Below are 22,481 nucleotides of genomic sequence, written 5' to 3'. Positions count from 1 at the left end.
ACCTGGAATAACATTCCAGCCAGCCTTCTGCAAACGCTTATATCAACCATGCCAAAGCGAATATTTGCAGTTATTAGCAAGAACTGCCGTGCAACTTACTACTGAGACATCTTGCTGGGCATTTCCTACCCTCTTTAGGACTTCTTTTTGGCATGGTCTTAAGCTTTTGATCAGCCAGTATTTAGGCTAATTTCATAGTGTTCACATTTTCCCTATTAAATGCTTTTTTTTTTCCTTTTCTTATTGTCATCTTTCGAAGCTCTACTCAAATAAATAGTTGACTTTAACAACGCAAAATGCATGTTTTTTTCTTTATGTTCATTGGCCTTAAGATTTTGGCCAGCAGTGTATATTTATGTTTAACAACTACAACTTACAATGTACTTCAAATGATTGTTAGGAGGTCTGTTCAAAAATACGCGGACTGTTTGAATTGCGCGGCTCCAGTTGGTTCCAGGGGAATCCGCTTGGTGTCGTTAGGTTCTCACAGTCAGCTGATTACGACGCCATTTCCCGATTGCAGATATCTTCATTTGTGTATTAGCTACGCGGTTTTAAGTGAAGTGCGATTTTTTCGTTTGGCGGATTTCAGAATGAATGACCTAAAGGAGCAACGACTTGCTGTGAAATTTTGTGTTAAACTTGGAAACTCTGCGACTAAAACTTTTGCTATGCTTCACACAGCTTACGGTGATGTTGCTATGAAGCGTACGGTATGTTTCAAGTGGCATGAACGTTTTAAGGATGGTCGACAGTCCATTGAAGATGATGAGCGTCCTAGACGTCCTTCCACGTCAACTGACGACCCACACGTCGACAAAATCAACATCCTGGTGCGGGCAAATCGACGTCTGACTGTCAAGGAGCTTGCTGAAGAGTGTGGGATATCAGTTGGATCTTGTTACGAGGTTTTGACCGAAAAATTGAAGATGCACCGCGTTGCTGCGAAATTTGTGCCTCAGAACTCGTGAGTTTTTGGCCAAACACTCGATCACTGTTCTTTCCCACCCCCTACTCACCTAACCTTCGTCCTTGCGATTTTTTCTTGTTCCCCAAACTCAAAAGACCCTTGAAAGGAAGAAGATTCGAGACGATTCCCGAGATTAAGGCAAATGCGACGAAGGAGCTGGAGGACATTACAAAAGAAGCGTACCAGGACTGTTTCAACAAGTGGAAACACCGTTGGGATAAGTGTGTGCGTTGGGAAGGAGAGTACTTTGAAGGGATCCAAGACCTGTAACTTCTAAATAAAGTACATTTTGTTTTATGACGTCAGTCCGCGTATTTTTTGAACAGCCCTCGTATGTTATTGTTTGTTTGTTTTTGAATTTCGAGCAAAACGACACGAGGGCTATCTGCGCTAGCCAACCCTAATTTAGCAGTGTAAGACTAAAGGGAAGGCAGCTAGGCATCACCACCCAACGACAACTGTTGGGCTACTCTTTTACCAATGAATAGTGCGATTGACCAAAACTTTATAACACCCCCACGGCTAAAAGAGCAAGCATGTTTAGTGCGACGAGGATTGGAACCCGCGACTCTCGGATTACGAGTCGAGTGCTTTAACCACCTGGCCATGCAGGGCCACTGTTGTATGAACAAACCCTGTTTTGTGTATTCAATCAACATCAAAACCACTCTTTATTTGTAAATCATGTTACTTTGACAATAACACCTACAAGACTCTCTTAAAGCTCAGCGCAAGACTTACAAACATTATCGTCTATCTTGTTATTCATGTATGTTTGAAAGATCTGAGGCCCGGCATGGCCAGGTCGGTTAAGGCGTGCGACTCATAATCTGAGGGTCGTGGGTTCGCATCCCCGTCGCACCAAACATGCTCGCCCTTTCAGCCGTGGGGGCGTTATGATTTTACGGTCAATCCCACTATTCGTTGGTAAAAGAGTAGTTCAAGAGTTGGCGGTAGGTGGTGATGACTAGCTGCCTTCCCTCTAGTCTTACACTGCTAAATTAGGGACGGCTAGCGCAGATAGCCCTCGAGTAGCTTTGCGCGAAATTCAAAAAACAAACAAAAACAAAGATCTGATGTTAAATAAAATCTATAGAAATCGTACTTTCACATACTTTACACCAAAGTAAAACATACTATTTAACAACCATTGGCCCCAAGATTCCTTATTCCATTTACTAGGAGAGGCTTAATTAAATGTATTATGTCGTATCTACTTTGTACACTAATATGATAATAAACTCGTTTAACACAACTGACTTTTTTAAGTTTCTGGTTTCAGTTCATCGTAACTTCTATTTTCGGCTTTTACATGTTAGACCATTATATGTCTTGACAAGCGTTTGATCTTCAATTATGACACATCACCTTTCTTGTATTTTAATAGGTAAGCGTATTAACAAATATGCAGGTATTTACTGAGTTTTGATATAATATAATTCAAGTCCTTGTTTTAGTTAGTGTAACAACACTTTTTGTTTATGATGAATAGGCAGCACTAATAACCTACTCGAGGTTATTTACTACGCTATTAAATTCTTTCCGATATCCTAAAACTGTCTCTTCCTGTCCTCTTTCTACATATTTTATATATCATCCCTCTAGCTTTTGGATATTTAATAAAGATACCGACCGTCACGGCTGCTAACAGAACCCGAACAAATTGATTTTGTACGCAACCTTTAGTTTTCCTAATTATTATTTGTTTCCAACCTTACATTTTGAATTTTTTTTTCAACAAGCCCAAAAGATGGGTTTCCAGTGCCCGCTACTATGATACTTTTTGATTTAATCAATCATAGTTCGTACAGATAGCCCCCCCCCAGCAGCAGTCTGCGGATTCACACCCTTACAAACCAGGTTTCGATACCCGCAGTGGGCAGAGCAGAGATAGCCCATCATGTAGCTTTGTTATTAATTCCAAACAACAAAGCAATCAATCGCATCAGCTATTGTTTTATATATATTCTAATACTTGTTCTTGTGTTACAACAATAGTCCATAAACGTAATGTAAAATAATTTCTGGTACTTGTAGAAATAATTAAATAAATAAAAAAAACTCCAGCCCTAGAAATCCTGGAAAAAAGGATAAAAATACAAAATAACTATAAATTAGTAAACTACATTTAAATCACTGTTTTACTTTACATTTAATTTCGGTCACTAATAGCAGTTTGGACATTATTTCCTTTCTTATGAGTATTACTGTGAATCCGTGATGCAAATTGTCTATTTTTAAACATTAAAACCACATATTTCTATCAAAATTTTTGAAATTCGCATTCGCAATTTTTGGAGTTATCGAACTCGACAAATGCATATTTTAGTTTCGTCTGTCCGACTTTTAAACTCCATGGAGCATAACTGACCGATTCGTAAGGCAAGGGTTTGTCTCTAAACGATGAACTATCTGATTTCAGTTAGAGGCTAGTTTGCTTTTATAAGCCACGTGAAGGGTAGGAAACACCATGATTTATTTAAAAAGAATGAATCATGTAAATATTCTTGATAGCACTGGTTTCAAGTTGAATGCTAAAGTCAGACAAGCATCAAGCGACGGTTCGTCTGTCAAAGCAACTATAACTTAGTGTGTGTATATCTGTAACAGTATAAGACTTTGAAAACAAGGTTTAATGGCTTAAAAACAATAAAGGTCATTACTCTTCCACGACCAGTGAAGCAATAAACCAGTTATTTGAAGCAGTTTCCAGACAACTAATGTGGAAAGAGGGAAAACGCTAACTCAGGATGCTTTGCGTTAGTACCACACTTCAAAAATAATTTTACTTTAAAGAATCAAAAACAAGAATATGTGCTCAAGTTTGATGGTAGTGAATTCATCCACAAATAGAAAAGAGATGCGTACAAAGAAAGATGACAGTGTTTGTTATGCCATATAAAATATTGCAGACGCTTATTAACCACAGAAGAATTAAGAACATGTGTTATGAGGAACTTGAACAATTTTAAAAATGCTTTGACATTTCTGAACCGTATGCAGACTGATGTAAATCAAATATGATTTAACTTATTATATAATAAATTAACAACTTGTGTGATAAAAAATGATGTAATCCCACATCTTTAGTCTTGTAAATAATCCTCACATTTACTGATTTCAAACATACTCATTTAGGTACACAAACGTAATTTATCATTAAATATAATCAGGTGTATTTCTAGTGCCTACTACCACATTTTTATACATTCAGTTATGGTTTGCTTCCACTTTTCATGTTTATACTGAAATGTTTTATATATACAAAATATATATACATACAAGTATATGTTTCAAATATATATAAATAATTTTCAAATCACAATTAGCTATTCAATGGTATGTTTCAAGGCTTATAATACTAAAAAAAAGAAAGGATTTATATACCAATACAGCACAGATGGCACATTGTGCTGCTCTTTTCAATTTATAGGAAGAAAAGTGTAGTACATTATTTGTATTTATGGTACAGCCATTATCCCTAATTTTTAATTACAAACCATAAAGAAGGTAGCCAGTTAACAGCACCATATTAAATACCATAAGGCTAAGGGATTGACTGTCATTCTTAACTCACAAGAATGTTTTGTGGTGTCACATAGATTCAATCCCAGTTTGCCAGATCCAAAATGCACAGCTCTATCACTGGAGCAACCCATGCTGCAGAATAGCAGAATATAAAATTATCATATTTTAGATTATAATAATGGCTAATATCTTCATTAATGGCTGTCTTAAAATACAACTGTATTGAATTTTTCTTCATACACAGAATTTTAAGTCACATCAGTGTGTGTTAAGATATACAACATTTAGCATCTGATGCATATGACACTTGTACAATTTTTTTGTATATTTTTTATTATTAAACATTTCTGTTATTTTTCACCATTAAATAAATAACATTAAACTTGCCAAAACAAACTGACAATAACACTACAGCTGAAATTTAGCTCTGCAATAGAACTCAAATTTTGGTATATTTTAGACTTTCTGAAGCAATCTTAATTCAAAGTTTTCACATATTGTAAGTACATCCTTCCACACACACACATGCACTAGTGTTCCAGCTTAATATTCAGATGTATTAGTCTGCAAGCCTATTAATATTACTGTTAAGTATATATACATAACAGCTGTACCCCCTTCAGTTGATAAGAATCTGCAAACTTGTAAAAAAAAAAAAAAGGCTGCATATAAGCTAAGATATTTCGGATCTACTCTCACACTTACATCAACTCACAATAACAGTAATCAGAGAACTGGTCATCCTTGCTTGTTGAAAGTTATTAAAAGTTGACCACCTAAGCTTCAAAAGTAAGCACTGGTTTACTTTTACCAACTTGTTTCATCAATATCACATATGTCATGTCAAACAGCTCATCTCTCACTCTATGGAGATTTTATTTGTTTTGAATAAAGCACAAAACTACACAATGGGCTATCTGTGCTCTGCTAACCACGGGTATCAAAACCGTTTTTAGCAGTGCGAGTCTGCAGACATACTGCTGTGCCACTGAGGGGCTATGGAGATAGAAAGCAAGACACAGTGATAGATAAATCAGCTTTGTCCTGTACTTCACAAGATTCCCCAAACAAGTTTATCATAGGTTGTGAAGCAATCTGGTCATGTGACTTCTTTGTTCCATACTGCATGCATATGTATGTATCCACTGTTCCATAGTGCATGCATATGCATATGTATATATACATTTGTGTCTCTGTAAACTACTTGTGCTTCAGGATGAAAACATCATACATTTATAATAGTTTTATTCAGTATCCAGCCAAGTCATTTCCAAACTTTTGTATTGTATGTAATGTATTTAAATAATAGTATGTATTTTAGTTTCACTAATAAAATTTTAACTAGTGTTGATATAAAAAGTCCAATTATGTTAAGTGAAGATGGGAAAGACATATATAACATAATCATTGAAAATTTACAAAACTTTATGAAATCTATCTTAATGTGGTTATTTATTTGACTAATTATGTCTCCATTGCCACTGGAGGTTAATATTAATTAATAATTAAATTTGTATTTTTTTAATTCCATGTCTAACAATCTTAAATGTGGAAAGCTTGAACTTTTGTCACAGTACAATGCAATATATATATACATATCATGATATAAACCACCCTGAATGCAACACGTTCTTTGGCAAACACTCAACAATGAGAACTACAACTTACATGTGTCATACTCTAGGTAGCTTTGTTAAAGATAAACCTTGAAAAGGTCAATCACAATAACATCACAGTACTGACAGTTAAACTAGCCATACTTTTCCCATTCAACTGTTTCTGTTTATCAATAACTGATATTGATATACATTTTGTCATTTATACTGTACGGTTTCTTTTCTGAATCGTCTAAAAACATATTAAGTTTGATTTTTCAAATTAAGAACCAAGTAACACAGAAAACAAAATGGCAGTGAACAGTCCACACATGAAATACCATATTATTCACAACTAACCAGTACATCTTATTTTTGTTTCTTTAAAAATGTATTAAACTTAGTCCATTATAAACAACATTTATAGATTATAATATACAACTTTAAGCACAAACTGGCATGGCATTGTTAATATAAAATGTGCACATTGTCATTAGAAAAATATGTTGTGACTTTTACAATTTACAGAACTAGTATAGACGATTACTGGAATACATAAAATTACAAAACAAATAAAGTAATGCTACATACAGTCACACTAAAATAAGTCATCACAATATTAACTTTTATAGATACACAACAAGCAGAATACAACAGCTTCTAACCTGTTCAACAAGTTCTCAACCAACACCAGCACAACCATATTTATTAAACCCCCTCCATATATATAGATATAATGTATGTATACATATTATTATCTATTGGAGAAGTCAATATTTATCAATGAATAGTATTTGGATCACTACATCAACTTTGGTAGAATTAATGGTCTCCTGTACAGAAAAATACTTTGGGGTTTCCTAATAGTTCATCTATGTTTTAAAAATTTAGATAATGTTGCAAAATAGAAAAAAAAAAGATTCAGAAAAAGAGGGACATGCAAGTATTTGCACTCTATAGAGGTGATTAAGAAATGGCTATTTTTAAAATTTTCTGTTACTGAAAAGAACAAATTGATTGTTTAACTAAATATTTGTCACTGAAATTTTAAATGTGACATTGACAACTAATTGTTTCTTTTTTAATGGAAACCTTAATAAGTGATTTTGGTAGCATCACTTTTGCAGGAAAGTAGTTCAATCTTGAAATTTGGGGGCAAATAAGATGTCCTTTGAGAATTAAGGTTCATTCATCAAATGTGTTCCACTCAGATTTTATTTAGGCAGACATTTTGTTTGATCAGATCAAATATTTATTTTTAATTATTACAATTTATTATGTAATATAGCAGCAATGCTACTCTCCATTAATATCCTACACATCCTTATAACTTACTATTACATTCTTGATATTATTAAATTTGTTCATGTTAAAAGTTTAATTAGCCTATTATTTGTAGTTATCTTAAAATAGTAGTCATGTGTAAATGCATCTGAAACTTCTAAATAATTTTAAGTGAATCATGCATGCTAATTGGAAGAATAATTAGATCTTTGTTACTAACAATGAGCCTTAAGGTTAGTGCTTGGACTACAGATTTTTCTTTTTTATATTAATGGCATTGATAATGACATAATTAGTAAATTAGTATAATGTTGATGACCTTCAGTTCTTTGGCAATTCTAGGTATATTATATTAGGAAAATGAAATACTAATGAATAGTAATTGATTAATTGGTAAATTAATTATGTAGTTAACAAATGAGTTTTAATTAAACTAAATAGCATAACATGCAGACAACAAGGACATTTGGCCCTTCGAAGTTGTCTTTGCAAATTCACCTGTTAAAAAAGTATAAAACCGTCATTCACTATTATAAAAAAATTCATTAATTTGTTTTTTTTAAATTCCTCTACAGTGTGAGTTCTCAACCTTCTAGAATTCATTGACTATTTCTCACAGCATTCATTACAAAAACATTACTGAATTACTATATGAATAATTTCAGACAGAATATACATTGCATATTTAATACACCCACGTGTATGAAAACTAAAACATGATTAAAAGTCCAGGGTTAGATTACTCAATAAAGACAGAATACAGGAGAAGGAGTGGCTTTATATGCAAAATATGACTTTTGTCCTGTTGAAGCTGAGAATATCAAATATGACAGCTAGGAGACTGAATCTATTTGAGATTCTATTACAGGATATAAAGGTAAAAGGCTTTAAGTGGGAATTTGTTACAGATCACCAGATGATGCTAATGAAATTAGTAAGAAACCTAACATCATGATTAAAAATTAAGGAAAAACATAAACTGATGAAATTTATATTATCTGAAATGAAAGGAGATCTAGAAGATTATACAAGATCATGAAAGTTGATCAAATAGGAAATTATGAGACATCAAAAAGGATGTTTAAAAAAAGGCTGACTGAAAATGTAAAAATTAACAGTGAGGACTTCTTTAAATATATTAAAGGTAAGCAAAATGATAATATCACATGTAGGATCCTTGAGAAATGATACAGGAAGGCTTGTATTTGATAATTATGAGATGGCTAGGTTATTAAATTCTGCTTTTTCTTCAGTTTTTACTTATGAAGATTTAAGCAATGTTCTTCATGTTGAACAGCTTATAAACTGAAACAAGGTCAGACAATATGACTATTAATTCCAAGTTTGTTAAGAAAAAATTGGGAAATATAAAAACTGATAAAGCTTCATGGAAAGAAAAAATATTTTTCCAAGGGTTTGAAAGAGGTTAATGATTTTATTTGTGAGCCATTTGTTACTATTTTATATAAGTCCATAAACAGAGGGCAAGTGCAAAAAGATTGATAGTTAGCTAATGTTACTCCTCTTTCTAAGGAAGATTGATAAAAACTGTCCTAATAATTGTAGGCTTACATCAGTTATAGGAAGTTTTTGAAAGTTTCATAAATAATGCTTTGTAAGCTATTTGACAAAGCTTAGAATGTTATTGTATATTTAATATGGTTGCACTAAGAAAAAATCTTTACAAATTTTTTGACATTCTTTGAAATGGGTACTGCTTATGTAGATAAGGGTAAGGGTGTAAATTTGGTGTATCTGGATTTTCAGAAAGCCTCTGACAAGGTGCTAAATAATGGCTTGTAAAAGAAAAAAAAAAGATCTTTTTAGGCATGGAAGATAAGTTAGTTAATTAAAAGGTTGGCTGGATGGAAGAAAACAGAGTTGTTATACCTCAAATTCAGTCAAACTAAAGTAACACTGCAAATGTGGTACCACAAGGCTCAGTCTTAGAACCCACACTCTTTGTGGTTTACATCAATGACACAGATGAAAGAATAGTGAATGAATTACTTAAATTTGCTGAAGATATTAAAACATTGAGTGTTGCTAACTGTGAAGGGGATATTGATGTGTACAAAAGGATTAAGTTTATTGGGCAAATAAATGACAGATGGGTTTTAATTATAGTAAATGCAAGACAATGTACATAAGTTATCATTATCTAAAATAAGTATATTTAGATAGGAATAACCTTAAGATTGTCATGAAAGGGAACTTGGTGTAATAAATGATCAGTCTCTTAAGCCATTCAAGCAGTGTGCTGGTGCTAGTGGTAGGAAAAATAAAACTTTAGGTTGTATCTTCAGAAATATTGAATAACAGTCTAAAGAGGTTATAATTTCATTATATGTCACTGGTTACACCATATTTGGAGTGCTGTGTTATATAATGTGGCTCCTTACCTAAGGAAGAACATTGAATTTTTGAAAAGAGTTCAGAGGAGTGTTACTAGAATGGTGTCTGGGATGGAGGTGGTTGTCATATGAGGGGACGTTAAAATAGTGTTGATGCATCATCCTTTTTCATAATTAAGAGTGAGGATAGTAGGACTAGCAAACACAAATATAATTTTTGGCAAGGTAAGAGTTATATTCAGCTAAGATAGTTTTTTTGTTTTTTTTAATGGTAGTTGTCCATTGAAAGGGTTGCCTTCAGATGTTGTGAAGGCAGTAAATGTAAGTAAGAAATACTTGATAACTATATAAATGATAAGGGTTGACTCTAAGATTTTTTTACTTATTTGTAATTTGTTTATTTGATAGTTTTAGTTTAGTTTAAAGGATGGGATGGCTGAGATGGACCAATAGGTCTCTTTTTGTCCCTGAATGTTTTGTTATAACAAAAAGTGTTCTCTTTCGAATAATAAAAGTTTACATAACTTAAGCACATGTTTATACCTAGTCTTGCTTACAAACTTAAAACAATTTAATTACTTGTTGTTATGTTTTGCTATTACAAGGCCTGCTGTATGATGCTATATGAAATATAATATAGTTTAACATTTTCTTATATTGAAAATGTATTTCTGATAGCTACTTAACTCCTCTTACCAAAATCTCTCTCAGCTTTGGTTTATTTTTTAAACATTGCTGAAATTTTATCACTAACAGTGCACCAGCCTTTTATATCCCTTTATTTTCACACCACTTCAGAGTACATATTGATCATACCAATCATACTGCACCATCTGTACTAAAACAGATAGCTTCCTCTAATATTACAGTACAGTTCTTTCAAGAATTGGAAGGTACAAATAAAAAATAGCATGTAAGTGGTGAAAGGATGTAAGTATCCATCAGAAATACATTTTTTGTTTAAGAAAATGTAAACTTCTGAAATGGTACTATCCATTTTCACCTAAAGCTAGATTCCCAAAGGTGTAAGGGCTGGTGAAGGGATGAACTTATTCAAACAAGTAGAGAGTAACCACCTTGAAAAAACAGATGTACTTGTTGTTGTGAGATGTACTCACAACTGTGAGGTATACCACTACTTCTGGAACAGTTATGTTTTTTGCCTGGTAACAAACACATTAATACATACAGAACAAAATGTAACAGGCAGGCACCATGTCAGGTAATACAGAGTCAACACATCCACATACGTAGCATGCATCAGCGTAGGGCATAGTAGGGTGCTTGATAATTATATATATGTAACCAGGGCTAAAGGACTGTAAGTTTTATATGAAGAGGCCTAATTCAGTTAAAACTCATCCATGGGAAATATGTTGAAACACATTGGATATATCATATTATGTCTAAGTGTGGTCCACCTGAGAAAACAACGTTCTGGGGAAGCAGCTTGGGATACATCAGATAACACCAAATGTGATCTATCTAGGCAGAAAACATCAACTGGAAGCACCCTGAACAAGAAATTTAATTTGTTACCAACAAATGCAGTCAGCCCTGGCAAAAATATCCAGGGAAAGTGCCTTAGATCCAAAATATTATGCTATTGGGTATTCAATAAGAATAACAATGAGAGACCCCCTTTCTCACTATGTGGGTTTATATGAGCCATGAAGTTTTATTTAGTTCATTATACAAGTTTCATTCAGCAGGAAACTTCCAGAGTCCATCACTCCATCAATTGAGAACTGTAAAAGAAATGGAATCTCTTCACCATTAGAAAAAAAGGGGAAGAGATGTGCACCAAGAAGCCTGGAAGAATGACACATTGATGACAGTGGAAGAAGTACCTGCAAGTCCCTACTTTGAATAGCACAAAGACCCTGATTGTAAAATCAGAAGTGAGTAAGAATGGGAAAAAATTCCCATCTTCTATATTCTTTAAGACCTTTACATATAATACAGGGATAATAATAAAAAATTTATATACAAACACCAACCAAATAACCAGTCAATGATTTTACAGAAACACCTCATCTGCACAAAGAGCATTATACAAGTATTCAGATTCAGTGCAAAGATATAATATTCAGCATACCTGACCAGTCAACATCTGTCACCCTGCAAAATCCTGAAATATTATGTATATCAACAAAATAAGATAAAAAAGAATAATACGTTGACTTATCACAGTTAAAGGTGAACAGACATGTTTCATCATGAGAGGAGGAAGATAATAACTGCTATAGGAAGACATAACTAGGTTATACAGATAATGTGAAACAAGTGTATTGGGAGTTGTCTACATACCAACCCAAATGATCTCCTCCAAAAGTTGACAGTTACAACCAAACAAAGACATATTCAGTTGGTGCAATGAAACATAATGTAGACAGCAACATTCCATGGTCACATCAAAATAATGTCAATCATGTGAGTTGACAAACCCAACCAGTGAGTGTAATAGGATAGATCACAAGAAACAAAGACATTTTATAGAACAAATAGACAGGAACAAGAACAACAAAAGGGGACAGTATAAGCCTAAAAATACAGCAAGGAGCAAAGTGGACAAACTAATTGATTGGTTGGTTGGTTGATTTGGTGTTTTATGGCACAAAGCAGCTTGGCTATCTGTGCCAAACATCCTGTAAAAAGTTAAAATTAAAATAAATTTAGTAAAATTCATAATAGGAAATTAAGGTAGAACAAAACAAAGTTTAAAAAACATAAATAGCATAAAACCAATCTTTACATCTAGTCTACAATGTTAAGAGAAAAAATAAAGTAATACAGGGTGTAATGGACTTTCTGTAGCATAATTGTAATTATCATAACTCGCTAGGAAGACTAACAGGTAAGTACAAAAACTACCGTCAGTCACCTGAAGTTGGCCTTTCCAGTCCTGGTTCCCAGTTATTTGACTTTATGGCCATTTTCAAAAAGTTAAGTAATAAAAGGTTTAAAAGACTTGTTGCAAAATGTTAATAATAACTCACCAAGATGACTAACGAGTAGTTCAAACAACATCATCAGTCACCAGCAGAGGTGGGAAATGAAAGGTAAAGGAATAGGAGAAAAAGCAAAGCAAACTTTCTGATCAGCCAATGGAATGGAAAAGGAGAGGAATAACTAAAGAGAAGGTTTTCTAGAAGCAGAAGAGTAGAAGACGTCTGATATGGCAGCCCTATAAAGAGCAACAGTTGAAACAGACAAACCCTAAACAACCAGGTGAAGAACAGAAACATAGGATGGTTGGAAGCCATGGTAAATGGACCAAAGACTGAAGTAAAACCAATGTCTCTGGTACATAAACAAGAGGAAAGGACAAATCACATGTGAAGATAAAGATGTAAAATGTTCAATCACAATGGTTGGAGAAGCAATCAGGACAGAGGTAAAGGCAGGGGATGTTGCTCCAGTGAGTACCAGAGCAGACAGAAATAAATCTGAGCCAGCCAATACAGAATAACCAACATAACATGACAGACAGTTGTCTGGATAAAAGAAAATGGCCCTGAAGATGAATCTAATCAGAGGGTAGGCATACTGAAAATCCCCTCCAATCATGAGTGAAAGCACCCATCCCAGAGATAACAGGTGAAAAAATGGAGACCAAATGGAAGGAAATGAGTAGCAAACACTCCCACAGAAATACTTAAGAATGAAGGGACCACTACATGGGGAAAGAACCTGGTTGGAACAGGATAAGCAATAAGCTATAAGGTTCATGATTCTTGGAACATGACATGCCAAAACCATCATGTGTAGGTTGTTAGCCTAATACACAAGATCCAGAGTATGAAAATAGAGAGATGTGAACTTGATTTCCTCTTGCTTGGTGATATAGCTAACAACAGTGGAATTGTCTGAATGGACTATAACCACCTGCTCCCACAGGAATGGAAGAAAATGATACAGAATCTAATGAACTGCCAAAAGTTTCAGGATGTGGACAGGTAGAATAGCCTCCTCAACTGATCACTGGTCTGAAATTTCTTGTGAATTGAAGAAATCCCCCAAACCCACCAAGGAAGCAACTGTGCAAAGTCCCAGGATGAAGAGAAAGAATGGGAGTCATCACCATGTTCAAGTCCCTAAAGGAATAGTCCAGGGGATCATGGAAGAAGTTCCACTGGACAAGAAGTATCCAAAGAATATAATGCATGTGTGCCTGATCCAAAGGAATGAAAGCTTTTAAGGAAGCCCAAATTCCTCATCAGAAATAGTCTCTCACTCAGAGAGAGAAAGAGAAAGTTGGGCATCCATGGCTGCTCACTCATATACTGAAGTCAAAATGGAAATGGTTGAATCCAACCAAAACAGGAATTGAAGATTACCTCCAAATGAAAAAAATATTGTGAAAGGGTAGCAAAGAACTTCCCCAACTGATGTAAAATCCCACTTGTGCAGCTTCTTGAAGAAGTAAGTGGGTTTGGGTGACTCTCAAGGCATGGAAAGAGGCAAGCAACAACCAGTCATACACCTAATAAGTCCTGAGACACAGAGAATGAAGATGATGTGCAAAAGAGCTTAACATTTGACAAAACACATATCTTGAGTTTCTCCAAACTCTGTACTACTCAACATAGTTCACCTTTACCCTGAAAAGTATATCATATATGCAAGCAAACCACGTGTTATTTTAAGCAATTAATTTGATAATCTTTCATTTATGACTTTTATCCTGCTAGGTAATTTATTCCAACATCTATCCCAACAAAAGTACTCTCAAAAATGCAACACATTTATTTCTATCCCTAAACCTCTTAAAGTTTTCTTTATACTCATTAAGTAGCTCTTTTGATTTACAATTGCTCATATTATTTGCTCTTACATGAACTACAAAAAAAATGTTCCTTGGTACCAGTAACTAAACTGTCAAGATACTATATAATCTAATACTTAATATCCAACAAGTGCATTCTAGCCCACAGCTTTCTATGCTTCCCACTACAAGTGACTTTATTCGTATACTTCATAGGAGAACCCCCACAAACTCAATTCCTACATTTCTTCCTTAATTTCAGCTTCTAATCTACTATTCTTCCCTATTTAGAACAACAAATCATCCACAAAGATATCTCTAAAATTGTTACTATAAGTAAGCAAATTATAGAAGTTTAGTAAATTTTGTCTTTCTGAACCTCCTGAGTGTTGTACTCAAGCCTAAAATTCTCAAACATAACCTAATCTTGTCACCTATTGCTTCTAAACCATATCAAAATTTATTTTATTTCTAGCTTAACCATCTAAATATTATACATTTAAATATATTTAAGCTATTTCAAAGTTCAAAGGTTCACATAACACTAAAACCTGATATTAACTAATACTGATACTATACACCACATTTATGTATTATATGTTCAATAGTTACCAAGTAACAAAAACAATAAATTCAACTCTTAAAAGAAAATAATTTTCCTGCTTACGTAACTAATACTTGTGATAATTCTTTTCTTTAATGTAATATTTAATAACATTAATATTTTATAATTTTGAACTACCACCATAAAACAACAGTAAGTTTAGCTTAATAACTCAATATTAACCCTAATATTGTTACTTTGGGTTTAACTGTTCCTCCAGCAGTAAGACCTCAAAGTCCCATCTTAACTAATCTAAGTAAAATACCATGCTAAACCTTAAACTCATTAAATTATATGACTGAAAAAAGGATCTTAACAGAGTGGTTAGATAAGTAAAACAAGCTATTAAGGCAGTCCTCTTTTGATATAATTTTATGATTTGTTTTTAAGCATACTGATTACAAATCAGAAAAAAAAAAAGGGTAATTATTTCACTGTACAACTTACTAGATAGATCTTGCACAGAATAATACTGTACACAATTTTGGGCTCACTATCAACAAAAGGATAGTAATTTATTCAAAAGATTTGAAAGTATAGTTAAAAGGACTACTTCTGAAGATAGTAGGGTTACCTTAGAGGGACATGGTAAGTTCTCTTAAACTAGTTGCTGTTGAGAAAAGAATGGTAAGAAGTAATTACATCAAAATTCACAATAATATCCATAAAATTGACAGGATAAAGGCCTCTGATTTCTTTGTGCTGTATCAGGAAGACAATAAGATGAGAAGACACATGTTTAATATTTGAAAAGAACAGATTAAACCATAACTGAGAAAATTTTATTTTCCTAACATGACTATAGGTTTACAGAATGAGTTTCCATCAACAGTAATGGAGGCTGATATTTTAAGAGAAAAAGTTTAACAGAAAATTGATGATTTATTGAAAAATAACATATGTGTTTAAAAAAAAAAATTTTTCTCTGAAGGGTGAACACATTTTTCATGTTAAGTTGCTGGAATTACCTTATTTAGACAACTATAAAGGAAAAAAAAACTTAAAAATAGTTTCAAATAAATGCCCTATGAGATGAATATAATGTTTTATAAAGAAATAAGAATAATTAAAAGGCTTAGTATTCACATTCAGAGGTAAAAGAATCAGAATGACTACAGTAAACATATGAAAACTTAGTAAATCATAAGTCTACTAAATCATAACTTTGAAACCTAGTTTAAAAAAAACATGATGTTTAACTAGGCAAAATATTAGGTGATGAATACAAGTTTCTTCAATTCAAATTATTGTTACAATTTAAATAAGAATACATTAAATACTGTAGTTGAATAAAAACATCTTGGTGTTATGACTGAAAAATCAATTAATTCATCTAAACAGTGTATTGTAGCTAGCAATAGGACTAATTAGATTTTGGGTAGCATCTTCAGAAATATTGAATGCATGAAAAAGTATATTACTGTTTCACCACACAGATCCTTATAAGACCTCATTTAGAGTACTGCATACAGTTTTTAGTTCCCTTTCTCAAGAAAAATATTGAGAAAAGCCACTAGAATGATACCTGGGATGGTGCGATTTTCCTGTGAGGAGAGACTAAAATCTCTAAACGTGTTTTCTCTGGAGAGGAGAAGGGTCAGAGGAGATTTGATTGAGGTTTTTATTAAATTAATGGTATTGATAATATAGATCCATCAGATGTTTTTGTGTTTAGCAGTGAAAACAATAGGACAAGGGGCCATAAATTCAAATTTTGGCAGTATGGGAGCCATATGCATTTTAGACAGCATTACTTTTCAAGCAGGGTGTTTGGCTTTTGGAATGAGCTCCTTTCAAGGCTTGGGAAAAGAGAAAAATTAACTAAGTTGAAGAAAACATTGGATGAATACATGAGTAGTATGGGGTGATTACAGTTAGGAATTGGAAGGGACATCCTCAATGAGCTAATTAGCTCCTTTTCTGCACCTTTAAAATTTTATGAAATTTACAGAGTATAAAATAATAAATATGCATTTACTGAGCCAAAAGCACAAGAGGCATGTGTGTTTTCTTATAGCAAAGCCACATTGGGCTATCTGCTGAACTCCCTGAGGGGAATCAAACCCCTCATTTTAGCATTGTAAATCCATAGACTTACCACTGTACTAGTGGAGGTCAGCACAAGAGGCCATTTACAAGATACATCAAGAATAAAACTGCTGAGAACATCTATCAATCAGGCAGAATCACCACAGACACACATGTATGTGTTGTTTTTTAATCCACAAACTCACCCAGGAGAGCCTTGACTGAACAGAAAAAAAAAACAATACATGTACACAACCCCTTTAAACAAGTCATTTTAAAAGTTTACATACTCCAATACAAAAGATATAAATCATTGTTATTCTTTCTTATTCCCTTTTCAAAGACTGCTAAGATTATCACACTCAAACAATGGCTATTGTGGAAAGAAAGGCTGGGATATTGTGAGGAGAGGTATTATTAGAGATACATTTTTAGTATAAGAAAATGTAAACTTCTGAAACACACTTATCTCCACTTACACTTTAACTAGAATCTCACATTGATCAGGAGGTGTGGCTGGTGAGAGCAAAAACCACACAGAAAGCATCTCCATAAAAAAACAGGTGTGCAAAATAGAAATATAATAAAGAAGACGAGTGGATGTCCACACTACTTCTGTAACAGGTATGCTCTTTGTCAAAGTAAAATAAAATCTAAAAAATCACCAATAAAGGCCAAATGTAGAAGCCCCATCCACACACAAAAGGTTTTATGTTTTGTTATTGGAATTATAGAGCTGTGGTCTCAACACTAGTTTCAAGATGTAGTGGCTAGGGCATGGGGAATGCAATATGATATTAAAGGAACCCAAGCTGAAAGTTATACAATGTTGCATGCAAACCACCAGAATTATGAAGGGAAGGGAAACAACATCCAACCAAACAATCCCTCTCACCAATTTGAGAAGCTTAAAATAAAACAAACTCAGAATTACAAAGCTAATTCACACCTCACTCAACCTGAACAAAACAAAGATCATCTGGCCTGGGATTACAAACCAATATCGTAACTCCTCAATCAACTTGGGAGGCAAAGTAATGCCTCCTACCTCAAAAATTTTGAAGACGATGTAGAACAAAGTTCAACCATTGGCTCTCAGATGTGACAATCTACATGCAAAAGTATGAGGAATCAAGGCACTCTTCCATGGGCATGGAAAGTAAGAAAATGACCTAAAAAGAAGGCCCACACTCTCACAAACAGATAGTGAAGTGTCATTTCTGAATCAGAATTACAAGAAGGTTCCCACATAGGTTAAACTGGCTTTCCTAACCAGTATCTGGGAAAACCATCTAAGGTTAAAGGTGGGAGGGTAAACAGTTTTACTCTTTTCTTCCTGATCAGAATAAAGAATACAAACATTATCCACCACTCCAGAAATTACTTGGATGGTTGTAATAATCAAAAACCCTAATTTTGATTTCTTTACTATTTTCTTGAGTCATAAATATAATCAATTAAGCTGAACAAGCTTGAAATAATGAAAAATTGAAAATATCCTGAAAAGCAATACTGGATAAGTGGAATTACTGAAAATAGCAATAATAAAAAAAACTAGTTATTTTTTTGACATTAATAAAATACATTATAGTTCCAATTAACAGATTATCTTACATTACACTAATCAATATAATTGACTGCCAAAGGTAATTGATTATATTTATTAACTGAGTTAATCACCTAGACGTCATTCCAACAGAAAACCTGTCTGCACTCTGATTTTTGAATATTGTAATTATGGTTTTTACATCCAACCTTCTATTTCATTAACCTAAAATTCAGTTTTTTCAAAACACATCCATCTTGAATACTTGAATCAAATCCATTTATATTCTTTTATGTTTGAAATAAAATTAATAGTTAAGCTTAAAAACTTATAGCAAACTTTTTAACTTTATAACATTGTTAGTAGTCTTATTGTCCTATCTAGCAAAGTAACAATCTTTCAGTTAAAATGAAGATAAAAATATTTAGTTTTAATTTAAAGAAGCTTGAATGTATTTTTTGTGTACTGCAAAAATTGCACCTTATCAAAAATTTAATATTATTGGCAATAAACTTTGTGATGAATAAAGGACTGGTAGTTCATAAAATGATGAAGTCAAAATAAGGTTGAATAAGTTAGAGAATTATATGATTAAATTCAGAAGCTATGGATTTTATTGTACTTAGTAATAAACTTCATAGTCAGTCACACCAGTTTTGTTAGTTTGATAATAAAGTAGGGTTCACTTGAGAACTGAAACTATGAAAAAGTTGAAATAATATAAAGGGATTTGTAGGGCGTGATTTTCAATATATTTTGCTAAAAATTTCCTTCAGATACAGTGGTCATAATGTTTTTCTATCTTCCAACAGTGAATCACTCTCACCCCTCTGTTCATTTTCTACTCACATCTGACAAATATGTGAACATACCTAGTCTGTATTTAGATGCAATTCTTCTAAGAATGTTGGCATTTTTATTTGAATTAAAAGAAATTTTTCTCTGGTGTCTTTTTTGGTGTTTGTTTTCTCTGCAACAAGTTTCTCATCATGACTCGATTAATATCTGATGCAATAGTAGTACATCGAGCATTTTGTTACCTTAAATTTGTACATACACTTTGAACCTAATGCTTCCAACATCTCTCCCTCAAGATATATACAATTTTGACAGTAAGTAGCCAACTTCCCTTACAGTTAGCAATGATTAATGGCTTCACAAAAATCTTTAAAGATATTGTGTTACAATAACCTCATTATCTCAAGTAATGTTCAGAAAAATAAATTCTCCATTAATTCAAAAGGAAAATCACTGTACCTCCACCAGTTATTTTCAGCCTTGCTGTTGATTAACTCTGTTGGATTCCTCATAGGACAGTGTCTATTCTGTACAATTTGCTTAAAAGTTAAAAAAGCAAAAGATGTGTGTATCCTGGAGGCAGTCTTGTTTGCTCTGAGATTTATTTAAAAAAATGTTTTTTTTGTCTCACTAACTTGTCATAATTTATTTGAATTCACTAACAAGGCTTTTCTTTTTTGAGGTAAATACTCCTGTGTATATTGTTTGTTTTGAATTTCTTTCTGAATGGTATTTAATACGTTACAGAAAGTATTAAGTACTAATGTTCAGGTAGTATTAATGAAAACATAAGAAGTGGATCAAAATCTGACTTTTTGAAAGATTATGACTGAATAGTGAAAGCTGGTGAATGACACAAAATCATCAAAATAATGAGAAAAACAAACAGTTCTAATGTGTTAATATAAATATTAACTATATCATGAACTTAAACCAAAATTCATATCAATCACCTTAGTTTTGTCTGCTGCTAGATTATGTAAACAATCAATAATAACTTACAGATCAAACAAGGTGATTTAAGTGCCCAAAATTAAAGTTTTTAAAAACAGCACAAGCTACACCTTCAGCCAAAAGATGCTTTTAACCCAAGTATCACATTCAAATGTTAGAAATTTTCAATCTATGATGTCATAAAAAATACAAATTACTATAATCAAGAGAAAAAAAAGTTTCTTAAATTTGACAATATATGAACATTTAATTTTGAAATCCCACGTTTTAAGTTTTTTGTGATCCTGCTAAATCAAATAACAGAAGTCTTTTTTTTGTATTCAAATTTGGCTAGGAAAAATAAAATTTGCTTAGAATATTTCATAAAAAGTACATAAATCACTAAGGCATATATATTTCACATAAAATACTTAATCTGAAGAAAATTAAGGAAGAAACCTTGTATGTATTACCAGTAAATGATCAAATAGAGCATGTGACCTCTTCTTAACCACCTACTAACAGATGCTACTGCTGTAAATTAGCCTTATCATCTTAATCAAGTAGGGAAACCTCAAATTTTTAACATAGTATGTCCATTTATATACCTTGAATGCTAATATATCTCCTACACATCATAATAAAGATGAAAAATGATCAATCTATATAGAAACTGGAAAAACAGGAGGTATATTTCAATCTATAATACATGTGCTTCCAGTTTGTTTGTGTTTGAGGCAGAAAGTTGGTACTATTGTTGAATTGACTTTGTTTCTCCAGCATCTTTCTCTGCACATATACTGCAAAATATAAAAAAATGATCATTCTCTAATAGCACGCTTTCCACTTCTGCTTTTCTTTCTCATTCCTCTGCAAGAGCACTTTCATTTAATATAATCAACAGTTGGCACTGTCATTGTTCAGCAAGTAAATTAACAAATGATACTTATGCACATATTGCATCAGTGCAATACTTCTTATATTATACAAAATAAAAACAACTTAAAAGATTCTCTTCAATTTTCAATGTCAAATGATGAAGTCCTTAAACAATACCTGTAGATAAACTATATTAATGGTCAAAATAAACGTTTAAAAATGAAATGTGAATGATAAACAGTGATGCATAGATAGTAAAACTATGTATGTATGTATTCTCAGCCTGTAACACAGTAAGCACTTTGGCATTAAACTCTACGACACATGATGTGTGCAACATATTTAACTTAAGTTTTAAATACTCAGTAGTATCAGTAGAACAGAAGAACTCAAATCTGACATTAAACTCTATGGCTCATGCATGCAAAAATAAAATTTTAGTACTTCAGAGTCAGTAATTAAGTGTTATTAACAGTATTAACTTTCACTAGTATCACTGTCAATATTTAAGGTAGTAATTCTTGGTAATACCAGTACTCGCTGAATAGTAATAATATATAAGCTCGAAAACAAACAATAATTTTAACTTGTGTATACGCCCTTACCCTGAAATTAAACCACCTTCGATAATATAACGCTTGAATTAGTGTATGTCTTGCTCTCTATCTCCTCTTCCAATTCGTTCAGTTTTTCACCTACACGTAATCCTACAAAGTATTATCACAATAACATTAACAACGAATCCATGTTTAAATTTTCTGTATATTAACCAAAATACATCCTTAAGTATGCGCTACCTGACGGAAAGCAATAAAATACTAACATTTCTCAGTCTAATCAAGAAATTATAAAACATCGTTCTTTATATTATGAGTAGTTTCAGACCAATATTTAAACTTATAAAAATGCTCAAACACAACATAAAAATATTAATATTCAGAAATCTAAGTTCTATTTCTATATCAGAAATTCTTAATCAGAACTGAGAAAATATCGAGTAACATGAATGTTGATAACACTTCAACGTATTCTTTAAGCGTTTATATTTTCATAAGAAGAGTTAAGAACAAAATATAAATGTTACTAATTACTAGGCCCAGCAAGGCCACGAGGTTAACGCACTCAACTCGCAATCCGAGGGTCGCGGGTTCGAATCCTCGTCACATCATACATGCTCGTTCTTTCAGCCGTCGG

The 22,481-nt window shown here is 32.9% G+C and overlaps 1 protein-coding gene across 1 annotated transcript in view; it reads right to left on the bottom strand.

The window, feature by feature from the left end:
* The window catches only part of LOC143255339 (uncharacterized), a 174,802-nt gene extending 152,732 nt beyond the window's left edge, over window positions 1-22,070 (bottom strand). Inside the window, 2 exon segments of the mRNA XM_076510828.1 lie at window positions 21,017-21,208; window positions 21,893-22,070. Of these exon segments, the coding sequence (XP_076366943.1) occupies window positions 21,017-21,044 (28 nt within the window). The 5' untranslated portion in view covers window positions 21,045-21,208; window positions 21,893-22,070.
* Between the last annotated feature and the right edge of the window lie 411 nt (window positions 22,071-22,481).

The sequence above is a fragment of the Tachypleus tridentatus genome, chromosome 7 (assembly GCF_004210375.1).
Source record: "Tachypleus tridentatus isolate NWPU-2018 chromosome 7, ASM421037v1, whole genome shotgun sequence".
NCBI classification, from domain to species: domain Eukaryota; kingdom Metazoa; phylum Arthropoda; class Merostomata; order Xiphosura; family Limulidae; genus Tachypleus; species Tachypleus tridentatus.
This window is presented reverse-complemented; position numbering and strand designations above follow the sequence as displayed.